Source organism: Piliocolobus tephrosceles, chromosome 16 (assembly GCF_002776525.5).
Source record: "Piliocolobus tephrosceles isolate RC106 chromosome 16, ASM277652v3, whole genome shotgun sequence".
In the NCBI taxonomy this organism is placed as follows: Eukaryota; Metazoa; Chordata; class Mammalia; order Primates; family Cercopithecidae; genus Piliocolobus; species Piliocolobus tephrosceles.
This window is the reverse complement of record NC_045449.1, coordinates 57,955,662-57,978,865: the sequence shown is the minus strand read 5'-3', so window position 1 is coordinate 57,978,865 and position 23,204 is coordinate 57,955,662. Positions and strand designations below refer to the sequence as shown.

At 45.3% G+C, this 23,204-nt stretch overlaps 1 protein-coding gene and 2 non-coding genes across 5 annotated transcripts in view; 1 reads left to right on the top strand and 2 right to left on the bottom strand.

Moving 5' to 3' along the window:
* TEX2 (testis expressed 2) overlaps window positions 1-19,581 on the top strand; it is a 117,224-nt gene extending 97,643 nt beyond the window's left edge. For 2 of the 3 annotated variants that reach the window (XM_023212061.1, XM_023212062.1), the window contains 5 exons: window positions 6,079-6,211; window positions 12,028-12,153; window positions 13,830-14,039; window positions 16,020-16,140; window positions 17,902-19,581. In XM_023212061.1, the coding sequence (XP_023067829.1) occupies window positions 6,079-6,211; window positions 12,028-12,153; window positions 13,830-14,039; window positions 16,020-16,140; window positions 17,902-18,024 (713 nt within the window). In that variant the 3' untranslated portion in view covers window positions 18,025-19,581. The remainder of the gene's footprint in view (window positions 1-6,078; window positions 6,212-12,027; window positions 12,154-13,829; window positions 14,040-16,019; window positions 16,141-17,901) is intronic. The other variant, XR_002731586.2, reaches the window with a different exon arrangement.
* A 965-nt stretch (window positions 19,582-20,546) lies between these two features.
* LOC111542609 lies at window positions 20,547-20,679 on the bottom strand. Its single transcript, XR_002731611.1, has one exon. It is a non-coding gene; the product is annotated as a small nucleolar RNA SNORA76 (small nucleolar RNA).
* Window positions 20,680-20,867: 188 nt separating this feature from the next.
* Window positions 20,868-20,937, bottom strand: LOC111542603. Its single transcript, XR_002731606.1, has one exon. It is a non-coding gene; the product is annotated as a small nucleolar RNA SNORD104 (small nucleolar RNA).
* Window positions 20,938-23,204: the final 2,267 nt, after the last annotated feature.

Sequence of the window (23,204 nt, the reverse complement as noted above, 5' to 3'; positions counted from 1 at the left end):
TCCTGCCTCAGCTCTGACGCCTCCTCACTCCACACACACCCTGGAACTAGCCCCTCTACCTTCGGGATATATATGGATTTCCTTTCTTTCCTTTAGGCCACACAGCAAAGACCAGAAACCTGTGTGTGTTACCCTTCCCCCACCAGACTGGCCTCCTCTACCCAGCCTTCATCCCTACCCTGGGCTGCCGCCTCCAGGGCCTGCCACTCAGCCAAACTCTTTCCAGTTATTTTATTAACTCCCTTAGGGTAATGTTTGTTCACTCATTCAACAAATACTCATTGTGGGAAAAATGGAAATATTCAGGAAAGGTCAAAAGGAAAATATTACCCGTCATCCCGCCATTCAGAGAGAACCAGGGTTGCCTTTTCAGTACATGTTTGGTGTATGCTCTCCAAATCTTTTTTCTTACGGCTAAAAATTTAGAAAACATGGCTCATTTTCAAAACCCTTGAAGAACTGGGCAGACTTGAAAGGGCAGTCAGCTTTGCTTCACTCCACCCTGCCATGTTTGTATGAGCCAAAGCCCAGAGAGGGGTGACTTGCCCAGTTCAGCAGCAGCCTCACACTTCCAGCCTGTTCCATGGAGTCTAGGCCCGGTCAAAGGCTGCCCATGAGCACTGGCTCTTCAGCCAGGTCACCTGTGTTTTGGGTCCTGCTCATACACCATTCAGTGGTACAACTGTGGGGAAGCCACTAACCACTCTATACCTCAGTTTCCTCATCTTTCAAGTGCTGGTGGCAGTGCTGCCCGCCTCGTTCGGGTGTGGTAGAGATGCGGTGTTACATGTAAAGCACTCGGAGCACGTGGCACATAGTAAGCATCAGCATTAGCTGCTGCCCTCCGGCCACTTTGTTAGTATTAATAAAATCATCCTGAAGAGGCTGGGTGGATGGGGGCTGCTTCTGTCAGTAGGTTTTTATCTTCTGTGCCTGAGACCAGCGGTTTCAGAACAGGTGCCCACAGGTGTGTCAGCAGGGTCAGAATGAGCCAAGGATGCAGACCACAACCCCTCAGGCTTAGATGAATTCATTTAGTCTTCGGGATGTTTGCAACGTGAATCTAAAACTGAAAATAGCCACTGAGTGTCCACATAGACAGAGGACCCTATTGGGTTTTGCCTTGTTTCAGGATACCCAAATAACAGCCCGAATTTAGACTGAGCACCTCAGATTCTATGGAAATATTACCATGTTCCACAGAAATAGAAACCTTGTCTGTCTCCAGAGTTGCCCTTAGTCATCCGGACTGATGTTCCAGACCTTAACCTCTGTGCCTGGTGCCTTCACGTCCAGTGTTCCAGACTGGATCCTACTAGGATCCACTACCTACGTGCCTTCACGTCCAGTGTTGGGACTGATGCTACTTTGCCACCTGAGTAATAACAGAAAACTGGAGCCAGAGCCAGTCATGACTTGCTCACTCCTCCTGCCACACCTCCTTCAAGAGCGACATTAGAGGGCGGCTACAGCCACTGGGGCTGCCTGGGCCTGAGCACCAAGGCAGGGCTATACTCTAGTGCATGGGGCTGATAGGAGTGGCTCCGACCAGATCATGCTACAGGAAGAAAAACACTTAGTGTGGGAAGGGGAAATCATACCTTTTGTGGAACATGGGTCGGGTGGGGGACAGGGGACCCTGATTTGCAGCTTGTCAACCTTGAAGGGGTGGAGCTCTATTTCAGAGGACAGTTACAGGTAGATAAAGCTAAAAATGATGTCTGTCATCAAAGACACATCCACACACAAGGAATTACTAATTTTCTGTAGTATCTGAATGAGCAATATGGCACTGGTCTCTTTGCCAGGAGCACAACAGTCACTGGTGTGTTCTTCCCAAAGCTGAATAACTCCAACATCTGTTCTTGATATGTTATCAAATGTTCCATTTTAAGAAGTTTTGTTCTTTGGATGCCAAATATTGACTTTCATAGTGAAATCAGCTATTAATAGTTACAGGTAGAAGGAAATGGAGGAGAAAATAATGTGAGGACCAAGCTCAGGTGTGCAGGGTTTTGGTTCCCTTAACTACTCCCAAGCAGCAGGTGCCCTGTCAAGCCTACTCCAATGAGACAGATGCCTAAATAGTAATAAAACAGTGAACCGCTGTGTGAGATTATTAGATAGATTCACCTGGCCATAGGAGGACTGAGGCCATGGGGTCTGTTAACTAGAAAACCAGGCCGAGGGCAGAAGAGCATCTTGTAGTTGTGGCCACTGCTTGTCTGTGGGGACGAATGCAAAGGCATTTTATGATATCATCTGGTATCATGGTCTGAGCTGCACCAGCTGGCCTAGGCCACTTTGATTTTCCTTCAGACATACACTTCCTGAGGGCAGGGGTTCATCTCAGTGCTTTTGGCTCTGATACTGTACATTAAGAATGCATACATGCTTTTTGGTGGAATAAGCTGTAATTTTTGCCACAGTGTCTCTACATAGCGGTTGGTAATGGTAATTGATCCTGCCCCCATGAAACTGAAGAGTGGGAAAACAGCATCTGAGCTCCTTCCAGGTGCACAGACTAAGTCTTATTTCATTGTCACTCGTGTTGCTGCATGAAGTGCAAGGGTTTTTTTTGTTTTGTTTTGTTTTTCTTCTTATGGGACAGAGGCTAGAGTGCAGTACAGTGATTGTGGCTCACTGCACCTCCGCCTCCCAGGCTCAAGCCATTCTCGTGCCTCAGCATCCCTAGCAGCTGGGACTACAGGTGCGCACCACCATGCCTAGCTAATTTGTGTAGTTTTAGTAGAGACAAGGTTTCACCATGATGGCCAGGCTGGTCTTGAACTCCTGGCCTCAGGTGATCCGCCTGCCTCAGCCTCCCAAAGTGCTGGGATTACAGGCGGGAGCCATTGTACCCAGCCTGAAGTGCCAGTTTTATAGGGGCCCGTTAATAATTGGGTGCCACTGGTTACCACTGGACAACCTCTCAACATGATGTGGAAGAGACCCTTCGTATGCGTGCCTCCCGCCCCCTTTCCCAGAGAACCTCTCAGGACTGCCTGCCTTACTCCTATTTAAAGGCATCAAAAATTGTCCCGCTCCTCAATTTCTGGTTTTGTTCTTGAGCACCAGCCAGGGCACATGGTTATAGAAAGTATTTTCAGTGAAATGCCTATAGCTAAGTCTTACCATTTGTCAAGAGTACAAAAGAAAGGGCCGTGTAACTGCATTGCTCTAGATTAAGTAGCATTTAGCTGGGTTACAGTGGGAGATGCTGCTCATGGGGTCGAGTGTGTCCCCGTGTGCTCATTGTTGCTATGTTAGTCCCCAGGGGGAGACAACCTTTCTAGTAACTGTTAATTTCATCTTTCAGTCTTGCAAGGCAGGGGCCTCCTGACTCACCTGTCACATAACCAGTTGGTCTTTGCTCCGAGTTTTGGGAGTTGCCCGTGTCTCCAGGTTTTCAGGTCAAGTTCTGCCTGCTGAATCATTGTTACAAAAGCAAAGTTTTACAAAAGCAAATTTTTCTTACACTTAATGCTAAAATCGTCTTCTTACCCTCATCGGAATGCAAGCACCTCATATTAGAGTCATTTGTTGGAATATTTATTTACCATTCATGTCTGCTTTTAAAAGTTCTTAAACCATTCCCAGGCCAGGTGCAGTGGCTCACACCTCCCAAAGTAATCCCAGCACTTTGGGAGGCCAAGGCAGGCTGATCACTTGAGCTCAGGAGTTTGAAATCAGCCTGGGCAACGTGGCAAAACCCCATCTCTACCAAAAATAAAAAATATATATATATATGTATTAGCCAGGCATAGTGGCGCATCCCTGTGGTCCCAGCTACTCAGGAGGCTGTGGTGGGAGGATCACTTGAGCCTGGGAGGCGGAGGTTGCAGTGAGCCAAGATCTTACCAGGTGGCACGCACCCAGCCTGGGTGAGAGTGAGACCCCATCTCGGGGAAGAAAAAAGTCCTTAAAGCATTCTTGACTTCTTCATATTTTTATGAGTGCCAGGGCTGAGCAGGGCCCTGTGGGTGGGTCTCATGAGGCATATTCAGTGTTTAAAACAGACCACTCCCCCAGGCAGAGGCTCAGTCAGATGCCCAAGTCTCATCCTCAAATATCAGGCTCCATGGCTGCCCAGTACAGTCTCTTCCCTGGCAATAGCAGCAAGGGAGACTGGAGCAAGAAGTAAGCGTGGGCTGGTGAAGGCAGAAAAAGGGAGGCTACCTGGTCAGACTGTGCCAGGTGCCAGGGTGTACACAGCCCTCCCTGGAAGAGGCAGTATAGGTCTCCTTGGTGCAGACGAGGGGACTGATGCCACAGAAGTGAAGAAACTTCCAGTGAAACGTAAGCCCCAATCTATGTGACTGGGCTCCTTGCTCTTCCCTGGGCCTTCCTCCAGCCCCCCAGCTCCTGGCAGGGACACTGGACCACACATCATTGGGTGGAATGTCCCCGTGACTGGGGCGTGAGCCAGCAGTTTACTAAGCCTAAATCCATATCTCTTCATTTAAAAAACAGACTAGCAAAACTTTCCATTTTGTAAGAAGTATAATTCTGGTGTCTTTAATGTGTCAGTTTGCAAAGGCAACGCATACTATTAATATTTATTGGAAACTTGACTAGAATTTTCAAAAGAAACTATTATGTTTGGATGTATATAGTAACTAGGTAGTTTGAATCTATTAATTCTCAAAGCTGGAAATACTGTACAACAATAAATATCTTGTTTTTTTACATTGAGTTTAAATCTATTAATATTAGCCTTTTGCTGTAATCCCCTTTCTCCTGAAGTGCTTAAAAACTAAATTTCTTTATTAAAGCAGATATACCCTTTATTTCCAGTAGTATAGTAGTACCTTTGAAGAGCAAGCTAATTAATTCTTTTTAACTGCTTAATGTAAACAAGAAATACAGCAATTTTGTGAGTGTTGCTGCAAAGAAGATAATCACAGTTGATCTCCATATCACTTAATTAAACCAGGTCATTCATGGAAAATAATTACCTTCAATTATGGTAAAAAGAATTTGTTGAACACAAAATGGAAATCATCCTGCCTTTAGTGAGGAATGACGCCGTTAGTGCTGGTTGGGGTTAAGCAGTGCTTTTATCTGAGGTGGTGGCTGTGTAGGGGATGGGCTGTTTACTGTAATAGCTTGAAAACAACACTGTATGTGAACAGTGGTTTTAGATTAATTTCCTTTTAGATGTTGTCATTTGTCATGTGAGGATCTATAAAAGTTTATTAACGTTTAAACACCCACTTAAAGGATCACATTTTGATAGAAAGTCCATGAGGTCTTCTGGAGCCCTGAGTCTGAAAAATCACAGAAAAATACTTGACAAATCATAGAATCCTCAAGTAGAAGAGGGTCATGAGATAAACCCTGTTTGCATTTTAAATTGATCAGCGGCCATCCCAGTAAAATTCCATGAAGCTACAAGCCTTTTAGATATGATCTCATTGGCGTAATATCTTTCCTAAGGAGCTGATTTTTAGCTTAAGGTACAAAGTGATTACCCAATTGTATCTGGATAATCCTGGGAATTGAAAGTTAATTCTTTGGTTCCCATTTGTCACTCTTCCTGTTAAATCTGAGCCAATTTCTATGTCCCACTCCCAATACTGGAGAATTTTAAGAAAGAATGGTTCTTATATGTGTTTTTAAAGAATAACCCAGCTTACAGTGAAGTCTTAGTACTTCCCTTCTGCCTCATAACTGGCTGGGCATCAGCATGCCTTGTCCTGGCTTTGCCCTGGGTCAAGCCATTTTCTTCTGCTGGGCATATATCTTTTTACTAAATACAAGGAGATTTTAGAAGCCAGAGCATGGGACCCTTCCAGTGCCGACTTGTGCACTGAATTCCCCAGGACCGTGTTAATGGGTCCTGAGATACTGGCTGTTTACCAGGGGCTCGATCTATTCCATGACCTTTTCTCGGGTGTGTCGATGGCATAGTGCGCGCTCAGTCCTCTTCTCACCTAGATTAGTAGACAGACGATACATGGACTTTCAATATGGTGCCTACTTAGATATTTTTAAATGTAAGTTTTTATACTGTCATTTATAGTCATGTGTTTTTTGGGGGGAAAAAAACCTTCTGTTTTTTCACCATTTCTCCAGGACTCTGGATTGATTTGGAAATGTCCTACAATGGGTCCTTTCTGATGACTCTCGAGACCAAAATGAATTTGACCAAACTAGGTAAAGAGCCTCTTGTTGAAGCCCTGAAGGTTGGAGAAATTGGCAAAGAAGGGTAAGGGGCTATATATGAATTTACTAAATCAATCCTGGGGCACCAGCCTCTCCCTCCAGCCTTTGAGAAGCAGGTTTGATGTGTAGTGGCCCCTGGATGTTGAGTGAGCTTCTGTGTAAGTGCTCCTGGACCAGAGCGTTTCAGGGAATGAGTTCCTAGTCTCATCCCCAGTGGCCTGTGAGCTCTCAACCCAGCTCAGCTGTGACAGTGTCTTTGCCCTCAGTGCTGGTGGTGGTACACATGGAATTGATTACCCAGAAAGCATCACTGACTCAGACAAGCAGGGCAGACTCATCCGAGCAATAAAATGATCCTCGAATGGAATCATTAAGATCCTTCCGGTCATAAACAGCAATATGTGGAGCAGGCTGAATCTACCTGCTTTACTCACAAAGTCAGAATTACTTGTAATTAGATGATTGATTTTGTAGCGCAGAGGGTGCTCCTAAAGTGTTTTGAGAAGCGTTTTCCCTAAATAATACAAAGTTGACTTGCCTAGTAAATCCCTCTCTTTGTAGATAGCATATCTGCTGCCTAGGGTGTGTCTGATTTAGTAAATATTCCAAAATTGTGAGGTAATTCATGAAGCTTAATTTTTTTCCCTCTTAAATGCATAGACTAGATAAGCAAGAACTTTTACATCCTACTCTCCTTAAAAATGACTGCTCTGACTATAAATTTAAATTATATTATTGTTTTTACCATATTAAAAATGTTGACTAGAGGCTGCTTCTCACATCTTTAGCCCTTTGCATAGTATCAACAGTGTGATGACATGAAAATGTCACAAGGAGCTACCTCCACGGGGTCTAAATATAAGATACTGGCTCTTAGACTTTTGCTTGGTTCTGGTACTGACCTAATGCTTATATTCATGCTTGTGGTAATAGCAGATTGGAGAGCTGGGTTATACATTTGAGAATATTCTTTTACTTAGATTATTCTGATTTATGCAAGTTACTTAATGAAATGTTTTTATTTTAATAATTGGAGAATTTTACCAGCTATATGCAATCTAACCTGTGTCTGTGCTATTTTCCTTTCGTTTTTCTATTTGTTAAAATATGTTTGGATTCGGCAATCTGTGGATTTATATTTTCTGGTGAGTGTGGTATTTATCAACTCTCCACATAGCATTTCATACCCTGTAACTTCTGAGTCTTGTTTGATCCCATGTGATACCATGAGGAAACCTGTCTTTTCATCACGTTCTTGGACATAAAGGCACAGTTCGTGAGCCTGAGAGAACCCAGACCAGGAGTAGTTAAGAGGCTTTCCTGACAGGGAAAGTCTTACAGACTTCCCCCGTTTGAATTGCTGGAGTCCTGATCTAGTCAGACTCAATTCCTGGTCCTGCTGTCCCCACCGCACCCCCACGCATAGCTGAGCACAGTAAATCCAGCTCATGACGACAGAGTTGCGTACCAGCTGCCTAGAACATGAAGCACCTGAGGCAGAAGCAGTCTTGAAAATGAGTTCTACTAAAAAGGAAGTGTGGCAGAGCAACCTCGGGCAGATGTGTTTGTGCAAGGAGCCCTTTCAAGAAACAGCCCCATGTAGGCACAGAGGTGCAGGGACTCCATTGCAAAGGGGGTCTTGGGCACCAGGGGTGGCAACCAGGCCGGTCCCTGATGTGCTTGCCACGTAGGCGTCCCCCATTCACTGCTATTCCTGCAGCCCTCATGGCCTAGTTTCAAGTTCATAAACTCTGGCCGATCAGAGGATGGACGTGTTTCTGGAAAGTTGTGCTTCTCTAGACTGAGTGAAAAAAAAATCCTCTGCTTTAGGAATGTGATGGTATTATATTTCACTTATATTTCTAAAGTACTTTTTTTTTTTTCTCTGAGAGTCTGTTATAAAATGTTTTGCTTCTTCCTGTGAGGGTGTTAAATTATATGTTGATGTGTAATTGGCTGTCATTTGGTTTTAAAAGTAAGGAGGAATACAAGCCAAAAGCACTTCATTTGGGAGAAAAAGGGTGGAAAAATGGACCCTTACCCCTTTTTTTCAGAAAGGATCCCTTCGGGAACCTGAGAGCACTGGGTCCTTCTTTCTGAAAATGCTTCCACATACACCATTTGGCTCACAGTTTCTAGGAGCATTGTGAATCTCTGAAAGCCCATCTGTGGTTAAGAACCTAATCCCAGAAGTGATTCCAGAATCCACTTCACTTCCTCAGTCGTGAGGTTTATGGAATCACCATGGGGCTTAGTAGCAGAGAAGGGACAGGAGTCAACATACGTAGTAGGTGTTTGAAGCGCGTGATCTTTGGAACTGACATCTTCCTTAATATTAAACCTCCAAAGCGCAGAACGTCTGAAGAATTGGCCAGCAGCAGCCCTTTCCTCCAGGCCCTCCCTTCAGCCTGTGGCCGCCTGTCCAGGGCCTCACTGCACATCAGGGTCTGCTTCCTGGTGTCCTGCCTGGCGGGGCCTCGGCTTCGTCTCACTGCTTTTTTCAGTCCCTGTTCAAGTGTGCAAATGATTGTGCTCTTGCGGAGTCTCTGAGGAGATGCTGCTCAACCTGTGAGATGTCCTCCTTACTGGTAGGAAGTTTGTTCACCTTTAGTTAGCACCCCGAGGGTGAGACTGAGATTGAAACCTGTGTAGCTTTGCCCTAGCAAAGTATCTTCCCTTTGAAATGTGTGTCTGCTGTATTTTCGTGGGCATTTTTCCTTTAGTCTTTTCATTTCCCAAATAGTCCTTTTGTCGCACACTGCAGGTAACATAACTTTTGGGCAGTATGGCATTCAGATGACATTAAGATAGTGAGCTGAGCAGCATCTACTTTAGGAACTGCCCTGCAGAGGGCCAGAATGAGTTAGTAAAGGGAGCGCTCTGCCTCTTGGGTGCCCTTTAAATGAAAAGTGGCATGGGAGTGAAGTGTTTCCTATAAGGCACTTGGCCTCTTACTGCTCCACCACCGCAGTCTGGGCCCTTTGTACAAGTCCCCAAGTCAGAAGTTGGCCCCATCTGACCTCTTTTGGGTCACTAGTCCACATCTACCCCAAACCACCCTTCTGCCCCCAGGCCCCTGGTGTTCTACGCACCGAGTGCCTGCAGTTTACACTGTGACTCTGTCTAGTTTGTGGGTGTGTATGCACATGTGTGCCTGTGGCAGGTGTATGGAACTGATTTTCTCAAAAGAAAATTAGTACATTCTTGAGTGTGGTCCCCCTCAAAGCAAACATCTTACAGGCCTTCTGAATTTAATTATGCATCCTTCATTTAAAGCATTTTGGGGGCTTCTTTTTAGAACTGCCTCCAGGGTCCGTGACGTTCTTTTAGCTAACCTGAGTGACAGCCAATTGTCCTGCTTTGTAGATGGTTTGGACCTTTGAGAAATTGCTAGAAGTCTTCAGAGGTGATGGTGATTATGAGACCAAGAAATAAAATATTTGGTCTAAGAGTATCAGTGATAAAATAATTCACTTTTTCTTATATATCTGACATTTCCAAAAGATTTTTGGCAGAAGGAACATAACTGGAATAAGCCTTTTAAGGTGTCTCTTTGAAAGGATATCACACTCATCTGGAATTCTGAGGTGTGTTTAAAACAAGTAGGCTGATTACATTCCAGCACGTCTTCTACAAGGAAGTGCGGTGTATCTCTCTCTGAAGTTCATGCTGAGATCATAAAATGCATGTTCAGTTACAAAAGTGAATATCAGGCAAACACTGGGCTACACTTACAATACCTAAGTATTGGGTGCCGCATAATACCGCCCCCAGTGTGGAAAGCAGAGGTACCACTCGGTCAAAATCAGATTTCACATCATCTGATCTGCTTGAAGTGTACAGCGTTACCTAAAGTGTTCACTTCAAGCCACAAAATTTGTCCTGTTCTGTGACCTGCAGAGGATTAACTTGGTAACCTGAGAGTTTACCACAGCGCTCAGCCTCTGGCATCTTCTGCCCAGGGTTGGAGCTGCCAGATGATATGCCCCGGTGGGGACACAAGGAGCAGTGGCTGAGCAGATCTCACTGGGTCCCAGAGCTTGCAGGCAGCCTTTTGTGCTTTGTGGGTGAGGAGCAGGCTCCTTGTGCTGTGGGGACAGATTCCACGCCTGGCAGCACGAGATCAGAGAGCCTCAGGCACTGCCATCCTACTGATGGAGAACTCCGATGCTCTTCTGAGAGGGGTGTGTGATCTTTGGGGATTTACATCTCTGGCTTTCCTCACCCAAGACCCAGTTTAGGCTTTCATGGGAATCAAATTTTGCTATATACATTTTAAATATAAGATTCCTGTGAGGGCTGCCTAACCACAGCACACTCTGATATGACTCTGCAACCAGCAGATACACATAAGCATTTCCTGGACCAGCCAGGCCTTTGGTGGAAGGAGGAAGAGCCAGTTAGGTGCTGTCCTGTGGCCAGGGACAAGAGGTTTTTGTTTCTGCAGAGGTAGTTTCCCTTTAATGTGGAAATTCAGCCTGTTGGCTGGAGCGCTGGTTCTAATGTTTCAGAGTGGTGTTGAGGAGGAGCTGTGTGTCCTACCAGGGAGGACACAGTCCGGGTCCTCTTACAGCCGGCTCCTGTTTCCAGGGTGGAGGTTTCAGTCCTGCCCTCCCAGTGCACAGTGCTGGGGCCATTGCTGGGCCTTCAGTTCCACACTGGCATGTGTGCTGTGCCCTTGGGTGCCTTTGGCTCCTGTTGGTCAGGAGATAACTGTCCCAGTGGGCCTCTGGTGGCCCAAGGACAGCATCAGGAAAACCAAAGGACTGCAGCTGCAGGGAGATAGGCCCTAAGCCTCACTGCCTTCCCTTGTCCATGTAATTGTGTCATCAAAAATCCAATGAGCAGCCTTTGCTTGGTGACCATTTGGTTGTGTAATAGTGTTCAGAGACTACTCTGTCCCTAGTTCATTTTGTCCCATTTAAGTCTCTGGACTCAGACACAGCCCTGCCAGTACTTTCTGAAGCAAAGCCACAGTCCAGGGAGGAAGCTGCTTTCTGTAGGCCCAAGGCTCAGCCCAGAAGCCCCCAGGTCCCCTCCAAGGGGAACTGGACCCCTCAGCTCTGCGGGTAATCCAGCAACCCCACAACTCTGGAACTGAGCATCCGCCCTGGAGAGTTGAGTGAGGGACACTGCTCTCCCATGAGGCTTTCCCTTACTTCAGTCAAAGAAATGGTCTTTAGTTGTGTACTTTTCCAGAAAATTTCCTGGGTTCTCCTGTCAGTTGCTTCCTAGAGTCTCCTGAGACTTGTGTGTGTGTGTGGTTGTTGGCTTTTTCTGTGACCTTCAGGAGATAGGGCAGGTGTGGAGTGAAATATGTAATTTCACTGGAAAGGACGCATGAGTCAAAACTAACTTGGAGGGTAACTAAGCCAGAAAGCATCAGAGTTGCTGAACTAAGCCAGAGCCAAGGGACTTGCCTCAACATCCCATCATCGGTGAGAAGTGGCCATGTCACCAGTATAAGCTGTCACCTCACCCTTGCAACCATCTGCTCTTTCTGTTCATCCTCCCACGTGGCTCCCGCTACACTACTGATTGAAATCACTGCATTTTATGTGTGCATCACACTCCCACCGCCTGTCCTCTGATGCTCAAAAGCAACCTCTTCTGGGCCCAAGTCCTCTGTGGTCCTGTCAGAGGCGTTGGCATTGAAGAGTGTCCTGAGCATCTGCGCTGATCCAAGGATTCTTGGATTGGGCCTCTTCTGTTTTGGGTGGGTTGGAGAGAATGACGAGCTGTAGTAAGTTATATCCCAACCCTGTTGTGGTTGAGTGTGTGTGCATGGGTGTGTGTATTCTCTTTCTAAGCAGAGCTTGGGTGAGGGCAGGCAGTGGTGGTGACTCTCTCTGTGTCCAGTTGCAGGCCCCGGGCATTCTGTCTGGCAGACAGCGATGAGGAATCCTCCAGCGCTGGCTCCTCCGAGGAAGACGATGCCCCAGAGCCCAGCGGGGGAGACAAACAGCTCCTCCCAGGGACCGAAGGGTGAGTGGATCAGTGCTTCTGTGTCTCTGAGTCTCCAGGGATCAGGACAGCAAGTTAGGAGTGAGCCTTGTTTCCCTTCCTTCCTCTGTGATCTTCCTTCCTCTTTCATGTTGAGTAGATGGTTTTTGTGTTAACATCCCAGGTCAGTGGTCTGTTTAAATTCCAGGCCCCCAAGTGAAAAGACCCATATAGCTTTCCTTACTAAAATGGCTTTCTGTTGCTGTTTGATTAAATAATAGAGAAGTTGAAGGGCGTGCTGATGATGAAAAGCATCGCCCTGAGCCTTTAGAAGGAGCGGAGCACATGCCTCCTCCCCCTGGAGCCAGCGGAGAGCCTCCCTCCCCTCAGCTTCAGCTGGAGTGCATTTGTTTCTGTTGAGCTGCAAGTTCCTGCAAAGCAGAAACGTTCAGATGATTTTCTTTGGCGAATTTTGAAAGCACTGATAACTAAGCTGATCTTTTGGATCATGAACTTCATTTGGAGGGGGGCACTCTTTGCCTGTTATTTGGGCTGTGAAATGAGCAAAGTGCTTAAACAGCCTATCCACAAGGATCTTTTAATTACATAAAGTGACTTGAAGACACTGAGATTATAAGGAACCAAATAATTCAGAAACTTTTATAAGAAAAAACCAACCTATTCACTTTTGAAATCCTACAGGAGATGAGAATTCAGATGTTTGAGGAGTTGGTGCCAACGTTTGTGTGTATTATTTAGTCGAGCTGCTTGACCTACTTAAGAATGATTGCTGTTCCCTGAACACATACTATTCCTCATATTCTGGAACTGTGGGGGATTTTAAAAAGCAAATATCCTTTTTCCCGAGGGCAGCCTCATGGTACATGTAACCTGATACCACAGCTTATTTTCTTGGCCTGTGAGCACGTCAGCTTGGTGTAGCATTTTGTTTTCTTGAGATGGCGTCTTGCTTTGTCACCCAGGCCTGGAGTGCAGTGGCACGATCATAGCTTACTGCAGCCTCAACCTTCTCGGCTCAGGTGATCCTCCCACTTTAGTCTCCCGAGGAACTGGGACTACAGGTGCACACCAGCACTCCTGGCTAATTTTCTGTTTGTTTTTTGTAGAGATGGGGGACTCACTGTGTTGCCCAGGCTGCATTTTTCTTTAAGAAGTTCCAAGCCCTTTGAAAACTAATTGCCACTCAGGGTAGCCATGTGACACCACCTAAAGACAGTCTGTTAATTACCGATGTTTCCTATTGATGCAGCATGATTTATTACTTGCTCCATGGAGATTATGAGATTGATATGTCATTGGATTTCTGTCTGGTATTGGAGTAGTGTAAAAGAGGACAGGTGAGAAACCTCTGCATGAGGACTTTGTCCAGCTCTCCATTGTCAACATTTGGGCTGTTTCAGACATTTACACCTTCTCTAAAGTAGTAGTTCTCAACTGGGGGTGATTTGGGCCCCCAGAGGACATTTGCTGATGTCTGGCGACATTTTTTATTGTCATAACTAGGGGGAGTGCTACTGGCATCTGCTAGGTAGAGACCAGGGATGCTGCTGAACACCCTGCAGTGCACAGGATGCCGCCCACCCCAACACAGAATCACCCTATCCAAAACATCGACTAAGGGGAACGAAGAGCCACAGGTTTTTGTCTGTGAAAGAGTGAAGTCCATGCTAACCGCCCTTTGTGTTCCACATTTGAAGGTACGTTGGAGGTCATCGAACAAGTAAGATTATGAGGTTTGTTGATAAAATTACCAAGTCAAAATATTTCCAAAAAGCAACAGAGACAGAGTTTATTAAAAAGAAGATCGAAGAAGTCTCCAACACACCCCTGCTGCTCACTGTTGAAGTACAAGAATGTAGAGGAACCTTGGCGGTCAACATTCCACCACCCCCGACTGACCGAGTATGGTACGTAGAGGGCCCTCAGGGACAACAAGTGATTCCTCTTATTGCGTGGCCACAAAAATCCCAGACTGCTTAACCTTGAGGTTATGGAAAGTACCGTCTCCCGGGCAGAAGCGCTTCCAAACATTTTTCATGGGACCTTAATATTAGTTGCAAATCTGATGGTACTTTCTTCTGTGAGTGGTGAATTCACGTTCAAGAATTCATCTTCACATGGTAGGAAAAGTTAATACATGAAGTTTATGAGATAAGCTGTTTCTATTCTTGGTCTTCCTCCTCTGGAAAGCCAACTGTTCTGCCAGTAATAACAGCTGTCATTTGTAGATAGCACCTTTATTCTCTGCCTGGCCCTGGTTGTAATTGCATTACCTGATTAGTCCTCATAGCATCCTGTTGAGGTCGATGCCATTGTTATCCCTACTTTAAAGATGGGGATCACACATCCAACAGAGTCTGGGAAGTCAGGGAGACTTCCTGAGTTAGGCCTCGATGCTGAGGAGTCAGGAGCGTGTGCCTCTGGTGTCTGAGGACTTGATTATCAGCACCAGCTGCATGTTAAAATCACCTGGGGACTTGCTAAAAATATAGATGTGCCTGGCCTATTCCCCGGGATTTCAGGGGTGAGGGGTGATGAAGCCAGGGTTGAGAGTCACTGAAATAAATTACTGATAAGTTCAGCATCACTGTCTGTGAGTCTCAATTTAAAATTGACATGCTAAGTCCTAAAAAATGGGCATAAGTGTAAATAGTGATTGCATAAGAGATCTCATTGTACCATAAACTACACTCATAACAAAAACATAGCTCTGTTCTATCATAGAATGAAACCAACGTGCTAGTACATATCATTGGTATTCAGAAGGATTCCTAGGAATGATCAGACGAGGGTTTTTGAATTGACTAACCATTTAACGATAATGTTGCTATTTCCCAATAAAACTTTAAAATGCCTTTTCATACTTTTTTTTAAAGTAATATTTTCATTGTAAAAAAAAAAAAAAAGAGAGAGAGAGAGATTGGGAAAAGGTGAAAAATAAATAAATAAATAAATACCCATAATCTCACCATCCAGAAATAACCACTGTTAATATATTGTATGGTCTTTCAAACCTTAAAAAAAAAATTTAATAGTAAAAGTTGATACATTTCTTCTCCTTCCTGCCAGTTCTTTAGATTTATCAGTTTTAAATGCCTCTGCAGGGGGAGATAAAATAAAAGGGCTCTAGGATAGTGCTACCCAAGGCATGCTCAAATGCTGACCTATGTGTTATTGATCTATAAAGGTAAGTATAGATATTGAGAGTGTTTAGAAATATTTATGGCAACTTGACATTTTTGCTGTATTTCCAAAAGCACTGGTCCATGACAGATGTAAGGTTTTAGTTGATAGCACACATGGTCTTGTCTGGATACTTTGCCAACAGTTCTGATTGCCAGTCTGCTCCCTCGGGAAGTCATAAAGAGCATATTGTTGGGGTGTAGGGTGAAAAAACAGAACCTTACCGATCAACATATGCACAGTAGAATGTAAGGGGAGTTGACCCCACTTCTGTCCGTGGTCCTCTCTTGGGGGTGACATTCAGAGAGAGGCAGTGTATCTTTCACTCTCTGCTTTATCTGCTTGAATGTATGTTTTGTTTTTGTAATGTACATATACTACTTTTATAAAAATTGAAAGAAGAAAGGTTATTGCCATTTTAGAAAAACACAAAAACCAGTGCCCAGGTCATGGGTTTTTCTAGTGTGCTTCCTGGCTTTCCGTTTGTCAGAACTGTTCTAAATCCACCACAGCCCTGACACCATCTAGGGAACACAGGGGGTTCACAATTCAAACTTTGTGTGTGGAATATTTTTAGAGGGCATTTTCAGAAGAAAATAACATTTTAAGTAGTGATAAAGCCCCATGTAAATGAGGAATGTGTGCTGTCAGTGCCTCATTCCTTGCTTTGCTTCTAAATGTGGTTATTACTTATCTTCAAAAAGGTATGGTTTCCGAAAGCCACCACATGTGGAGCTGAAAGCTCGGCCAAAACTTGGAGAGAGAGAAGTGACTTTAGTTCATGTGACAGACTGGATAGAGAAGAAACTGGAGCAAGAGTTTCAGGTAAACCTCTGGTGTTATCTAGTATTTCACACCAAGTACAGAAGCTCTGGGTAGAACCGAGGTTCTGAACCTCAGCTGGGTCAGGATCCTCTTTTGAAAATCTGATGATGACCTTCATCCCGGAAGAGTATTACATTTGATCAAATATGGGAATAAAGTTTTAGGTACAGTGTCAAAGCCCTGAAACTTATCCACAGAACATTACTAAGTCATCTTCAGAGGAAACCCAAAAGATGTGGGTCAGAGCAAAATGATGACGTCTTTTCCCAGCAAGCCTGCTGGGACTCTCAGGCTTTGTTTTCTCTTATGCAAGGCCTGGCCTTGCCCAACTTTTAGCACCCCACCTGTGGGCAGGGAGGCTGCCCCCCTGTTCTTGTGTGCTGTTCACCTTGCTCATTTTGATCAGTTCAACAAACTTTCCTGGAAACCCTTCTGTATGCCAGGTACCGCCTGCCCTGGGAGTCCAAAGATGAATCAGGCCTCTCCCTCCCCTGGGTAGCTTCTAGTGTAGTCTGGGAGTTTAAGCCAGAGCTTACTCTCTCAGCTTGTTTTTGTGCATTTGGCCACCAAAGGTAATATCAGTATAGCTGAGGCCCTGGGATGAGCTATTTCCATCAAACTTTTATCAGATATTTGAAGCACAGTTGTCTGTCAGGGTTTTATGGATTAGCAAACTATTTACTTTTAATGAAATTCACCTTTTGAAGAAGACCTACGTTCTTTTTGCAGTGGTGTATTTTGAGTTACTGCCTTAAAAAAAAAAATCCTCTTATTTAAAAACTAGAGATTAAACATAACTGATAACCAATTTCTGAAAAAGCTTAATGTCATCACCAAATAGAAAAGTACTTTGAACCTAGTGAGGGGAAAGAATATCATGCCTTATAGTTTCCCCTTTTTCTTTTCTTTCTTTCTTTCTTTCTTTTTTTTTTTTTGAGACAGAGTCTTGCTGTGTCACCCAGGCTGGAGTGCAGTGGCGCCATCTCGGCTCACTGCAAACTCTGCCCCACTGGATTCACACCATTCTCCTGCCTCAGCCTCCCGAGTAGCTGGGACTACAGGTGCCCGCCACCACACCCGGCTAATTTTTTGTATTTTTAGTAAAGATGGGGTTTCATCGTGTTAGCCAGGATGGTCTCCATCTCCTAACCTTGTGATCTGCCCACTTCAGCCTCCCAAAGTGCTGGGATTACAGGCGTGAGCCACTGCGCCCGGCCTAATTTTTTTGTATTTTTAGTTGAGACAGGGTTTCACCATGTTGGCCAGGCTTGTCTTGAACCCTGGACCTCAGGTGATCCGCCTGCCTTGGCCTCCCAAAGTACTGGGATTACAGGCGTGAGCCATTGCGCCCGGCCATTAGCTTACATTTTATTGCTAGGATTTATTAACAAAAGGATAATTTACATGGAATATGTGTTCTAGACATAGTAGCTGGGAACTGCTGTGAACAGCTTAAGCCAATTCTTTTAAATTGTTGGATATATATCAGTGTATATGGGCAATCTTATTAAATGTACACCAAATCAAAGGCCACTTCTGCCTCCAAGCTGATAGATTAGAGGATTCTCGTAGCCACGCACTGGTATGATTCCTCAACTCTTTCTGAAGTATGTATGGTGGGATAATTAGTTTGGAATGCGTAGGAAGTTTTTATATGTATTTTTAAAAATTTGTCTAAGGCCTAAAATTATCAGAACAAAGGAGGGTGACAGCCTGGCAAGGCATTCTTCCACATAGCTCTTCTTTAATATCTTCCTACAGAAAGTTTTTGTTATGCCAAACATGGATGATGTTTATATCACTATAATGCACTCAGCCATGGACCCTCGCTCCACTTCCTGCCTCCTGAAAGACCCACCTGTGGAGGCTGCTGATCAGCCATGATGGGAGATGTCAGATGTTCCCCGTATTGTGACATCCAGCTGGACGTGTGGGGTTCTTGGCCGCCATCTGTACTGTAGCACTGGCCTCTGTGCCACAGCTACTCTTTCTTAAAGGACTGCTTCTGCCCTCTGCCTGCCAGTGCCCATTCCACTGTGAGGTGTCATTCCCCGCATCCAGTGACAATTGTCTGGATTGCCTGCTGCAAAGCTTTGATTTGGCAAAGGAGACCATGGAAGAATCATGGTGGATCCAGAAGTTACAGGTGACCCACACCATGGCTTTTAAGTCTACCCAGTTTTATGGCAGCAAATGAGCATAGTAAGAGCAAAGCTGAACAACTTGCCTCCTCTACTCCTCCAAAGCTTTTCTTCAGGCAGCCGGTGCACAGTGGGACTTTTTCACTTCTACACTTTGTATGCAGCCTTCCACACTTCCAGAGAATGTCAGTGTGCAATGTGTCTGGAGGGTGGGGAGAGGAATTCTGTGAGCCTTTTCATTTCGGTGACAGAAAAGATGGGCAGAGCAACTTACTTTTTTTCACATTAAATTGTGCATTTGGGAAGCAAGTAGCCATAGAACACACACACACAATAACACGCTATCAGCTTGGGTAAGGACAGTGGAACTTATGTGAACATCAGGCAAAGCCATGAGATCAAACCATCCCAAGCCTTTTACCAATGAGGTACAACCACCTGGCTGCTAGGTAATCTTGAATGTTTTCCTGAGACAGGAGCGTATGTGAAAACATCAAACACTGCACAGAATGACAGGATGGCTCCTCTCGTACAGATGGGTGGGGCCAGAAAGCCAGAACCACAACTTTTCCATCTGGCGTTTCCTATATCCTCCAGGTTTTATATGGGAATCGAAAGTTTGTTAATCTGATTGGGAGAGTTCTACGGGCAGATTTCCCTTCCTGAAGGCCAAAACGGAGAACTGCTCTCTTAAATTATTTCAAGAGTCAAGACCAAAAGTTTGCTCAGCATCACACTACATCTCAAAATTAATGTTGCCAACTTAATTTTGTGCATTTGTGTCAGAATGCTTAGTTTACAAGGTTGGGGGCTCTCTTATTGTATAATTTGCTTCAAGAAGTAAACCTAATACCATTTTTTATTGTTTAAAGTTGCATTCAACGTCAGAATTACCTAGGGTAACTTTTGATAACTTACATCTGTGGACAAAGCTAATAGTGGTTTTTTAAACAGCACCTTGCCTGAACATGACTTTAAAGAAATTAATATATTGAAAACATGTTTGAATCCTTGATTATTTTAATTGCACCATTAAAACATTTGACTTAAATTGTTTGACCATTCCAGTTGGTGTACTGTTGATTTTTCATTGTGTAGGCCAATCTGCCTGTCACAGTCTGTGTGTCCTGGTCACTGGTCTTTATAATTGTTGTGCAATAACTAAAGGCTAAGGACTAGATGCACTATCGTGTAAAGAGATTACACATGACTGTACCATGTTGCACTTAATCAAATAGTATGTGGGGATTTAAAATCGCTTGCATTGTTTCACAAAATAAATATCTCATGTCGAATACTAGATAAGCATCTAAGTCATTTCTACTGAATCCTGTTCAGATAGGGGCACAAGTGACTACGGAGCACCGGGGCCCTCACCTGGCAATGGCAGCTTTCACTTAACTGGTTTGGATCACTGCCCAGTCTTAAGGCTGCAAAGCCATCCTCACCACATCCCTTCAAATTATGTGCCATTATCTTCAGCCCACATTTAAAGAATCCAGTGAAAGTTCATAACTGAGGGGGTAGGACAGTGGTGCTCCTGGGCTTGTTTATACCCTTCATCGTCTGGTTATCTTCATTCGGGACATCTTCATTCATCGAATGCCCATGCAGTGAACGCGTACGTGCATCCTTGCCCACCACTGCTGCCTTGTACTCAGAACTGATGCACATTTCACTGGAGCCCTTGTGCAAGATATTTTACCAACCATAGAATCTGGACTGTGTAACTAGGTGTCTGTGTTGTCCCCAACTATATATAAAATCTAATTCATCTTCACAACCGCCCTATAATTTTGAACTGTTTAGGAGTGACAGATTAACCTGCTCGAAGCTTTAGTCCCATGCTTGTCACACATACTCCTGCATGGTGGTTGTTTGTAAAGAGGTCGATTACCCCTTTAGTCAGGAGTTAACTCATGCAGTTCCACACTGAATCCGTTTATGTCAAGTACACAGCAGCCCTGCAGACGCCATTCCAAGCTGCCTTCAACTAAATCTGCGCGTCTGATGGCAGACACGACAGCTTGGGACTTATGTCGAACTCATGGCAAAGGCACAGCGCGCGCGATGCACTCCGGGAGGGCTGGGCTGGGGAACGCAGGGGAGCACAGAAGGGCACTCACTACGCAGCAGAGTCCGCGTGTCCCCGTCAGTCACCGTCCCCCTCACACGCCATTCCAACCTTGGTATTACGGGCTGAGGCCTGTCGTGGCAAAACCCCTGGAAAATTGCCCAGCCTAGCAGCCGGACAGTCAGGTCACTTACTGTCGCTCGCGGTTAAAAGGACCGCCCGCGGGGGGCCAAGCGGCCCCAGTTATGCGCAAGCACATGCTCTAGCGCTGCAGATTGACCCCCGGCGCCACGAGGAGGCTCGGCGGGGGCTCAAAGACAGCGCGTCGCCAACGACACACACCGACACCAGGGTTGGGTTCAAAACGCTTTATTGAGGGGAATGGGGTGGCAAAGCAGCAAGGACGATAAGACCCGACGTCCTCGGCTGGGAGCTACAAGAAAAGGAGAGTGATGGATGAGCGGGTGTGCGCTCGCCCGCCCACCGGCCCCCTCCCTGCTTCGCTCGGGCCGGCTCAGACTCCAGTTCGCATCACCCGCGTCAGCAGTCTAACACGTGCTTTAATTGGAATGTCATCACAGCAGGCCGGCCTCCCCCGCCTCCCTGCTCCCAGGCCCCGAGCCCTGGCCACACGGCCCGCCTGGCAAAACAACCTCACCTCCCGGAATCTGCAGGCGGTGAAAGACTGGGGAAACGGTGATGGCTTGCTCTTAAAGGAGCCGACCAGAGCTGGTGGGCGGGCTTTACTGCCATTAACCAATAGCAAGTTCAACTTGTGAGCACGTGCATGTAAAGTTGTCTGGTGATTGGTAGTCCTTGCTGAATCCTCCAGAGGATAGATGGGTCACATACCAACCATAGAGATGAGAGCCGCTCAGTCTCAAGTCTTTTGCGTTTCAGCATCTCGATGGCCACCTGCTAATGAGCGCATTTCTCTGCAGTACGCAAAAGAAAACTTTACCAAGAGCAGGGGACAAGTGATGCCTAACTTGGATGATATGTTCTGTGCCAGGAGCTAGGATACGAGTTGAGAATGTAAAGTTGAAAACTGCCCCCGAGTGCAAAGTAACCTGTTGTGGTAGAAAGAGCTTGTATTGAAAGTGGACCGAAATGCACCACATCCTGACTTTGTGATGCGTTCGCTCTGTGACCTTGCTCAGTTAACCTTTCTGAGCTTCAATTTCTGGAGATTAAGAATACCCCGCTCCCCTCCCCCCCCCACCCCCGTGCACACACCGCGGAGGGAAAAAAAAAAATTGGAAGGATTAGGTGAATTAATTCCAATTGCCTGGCACGTTCTAAGTGGTAAACAAAGGTTTTCAAAGGGCAGGGTGATGTGGAAAACTTCCTGGGACTGCAAAACGTTAATAAATACTAAAATAGAGCTATGAACAGCCTACTGTAGAATCCCAAAGGACAGAAACTTTGGGAAAGTTTCTCAGAGTTGATTGAGCCCATTCACTGGAAATACAGGTGGCTGAATGAGAGTTTGCTTAACTGGGTGGGGACACAGTACACCAGCAGTCACAATCGCTGGTTATCTTTATTGCCTTCCTGTTTTCCTTGGAAATTCTTTTCCTTTTTTTGCTCTTAATACAGGAAATTTATGTTTTGTGTGTGTGTGTGTGTGTGTGATAGTGAAACCGTTTCACCTTATGAGTTTGTAGTTCAATGGGCTCTTATTTTCATTATTTTCTATATAGACTTTAAATTCAAACAATTCCTCTTTGGCCGGGAGCGGTGACTCACACCTGTAATCCCAGCACTCTGGGAGACCGAGGCGGATGGATCACCTGGGGTCAGGAGTTCAAGAACAGCCTGGCTAACATGGCGAAACCCCGTCTCCACTAAAAATACAAAAATTAGCCGGGCGAGGTGGTGGGCGCCTGTAATCCCAGCTACTCGGGAAGCTGAGGCAGGAGAATCGCTTGAACCCGGGAGGCGGAGGTTGCAGTGAGCTGAGATCGTGCCATTGCACTCTAACCTGAGCAACAGAGCAAGACTCCGTCTCAAAAAAAATCCTCTTTAATCCAAAGCAATAATGACTTTGACAAGTGTTTAGTACCCTCTAGATTATTTTTGTTGCTGTTTTAACTTTTGTTATTCAACATTTATTACATTATGGTACAGTTTCTACATTGGGCAGTGTATGAAAGTTTTCTTTGTGATCTAAAGTATCAGTTTTTATAAGTGTTCCACAGATTGTTGAAATGAAGATGTTTTCACTATCAAGTACAAATATGGTATAAAATATTTATTTATTAATTCACCCTTAGTTGTGTTGTAATTACTTGGTCCACAGCTCTATTTTGTGTATTATGTACTTGCTTGGAAGTTGGTGGTTGGCTTTGATTGTGATGTGTTAAGATTAGGCCTCAAATACCAAATGCCAATGAGGATGTGGAGCAACAGCTTTGCTCCATTACTTTTTTTGTTTTGTCTTGTTTTGTTTTTTGAGACAGTCTCACTCTGTCGCCCAGGCTGGAGTTCAGTGGCACAATCTTGGCTCACTGCAACCTCCGCCTCCCAACTTCAAGCGATTCTCCTGCCTCAGCCTCCCGAGTAGCTGGAATTACAGGTGTGCACAATCACGTCCGGCTACTTTTTGTATTTTTAGTAGAAACAGGGTTTCACCATATTGGCCAGGCTGGTCTCGAACTCTTGACCTCATGATTCTCCCACCTTGGCCTCCCAAAGTGCTGGGATTACAGGCATGAGCCACCGCGCCTGGCCTGCTTTCTTTTCTTTTCTTTTTTTGAGACAGTCTGGCTCTGTCGCCCAGGCTGGAGTATAGTGGCAGTATCTCGGCTCACTGCAACCTCTACCACCTGGGTTCAAGTGATTCTCCT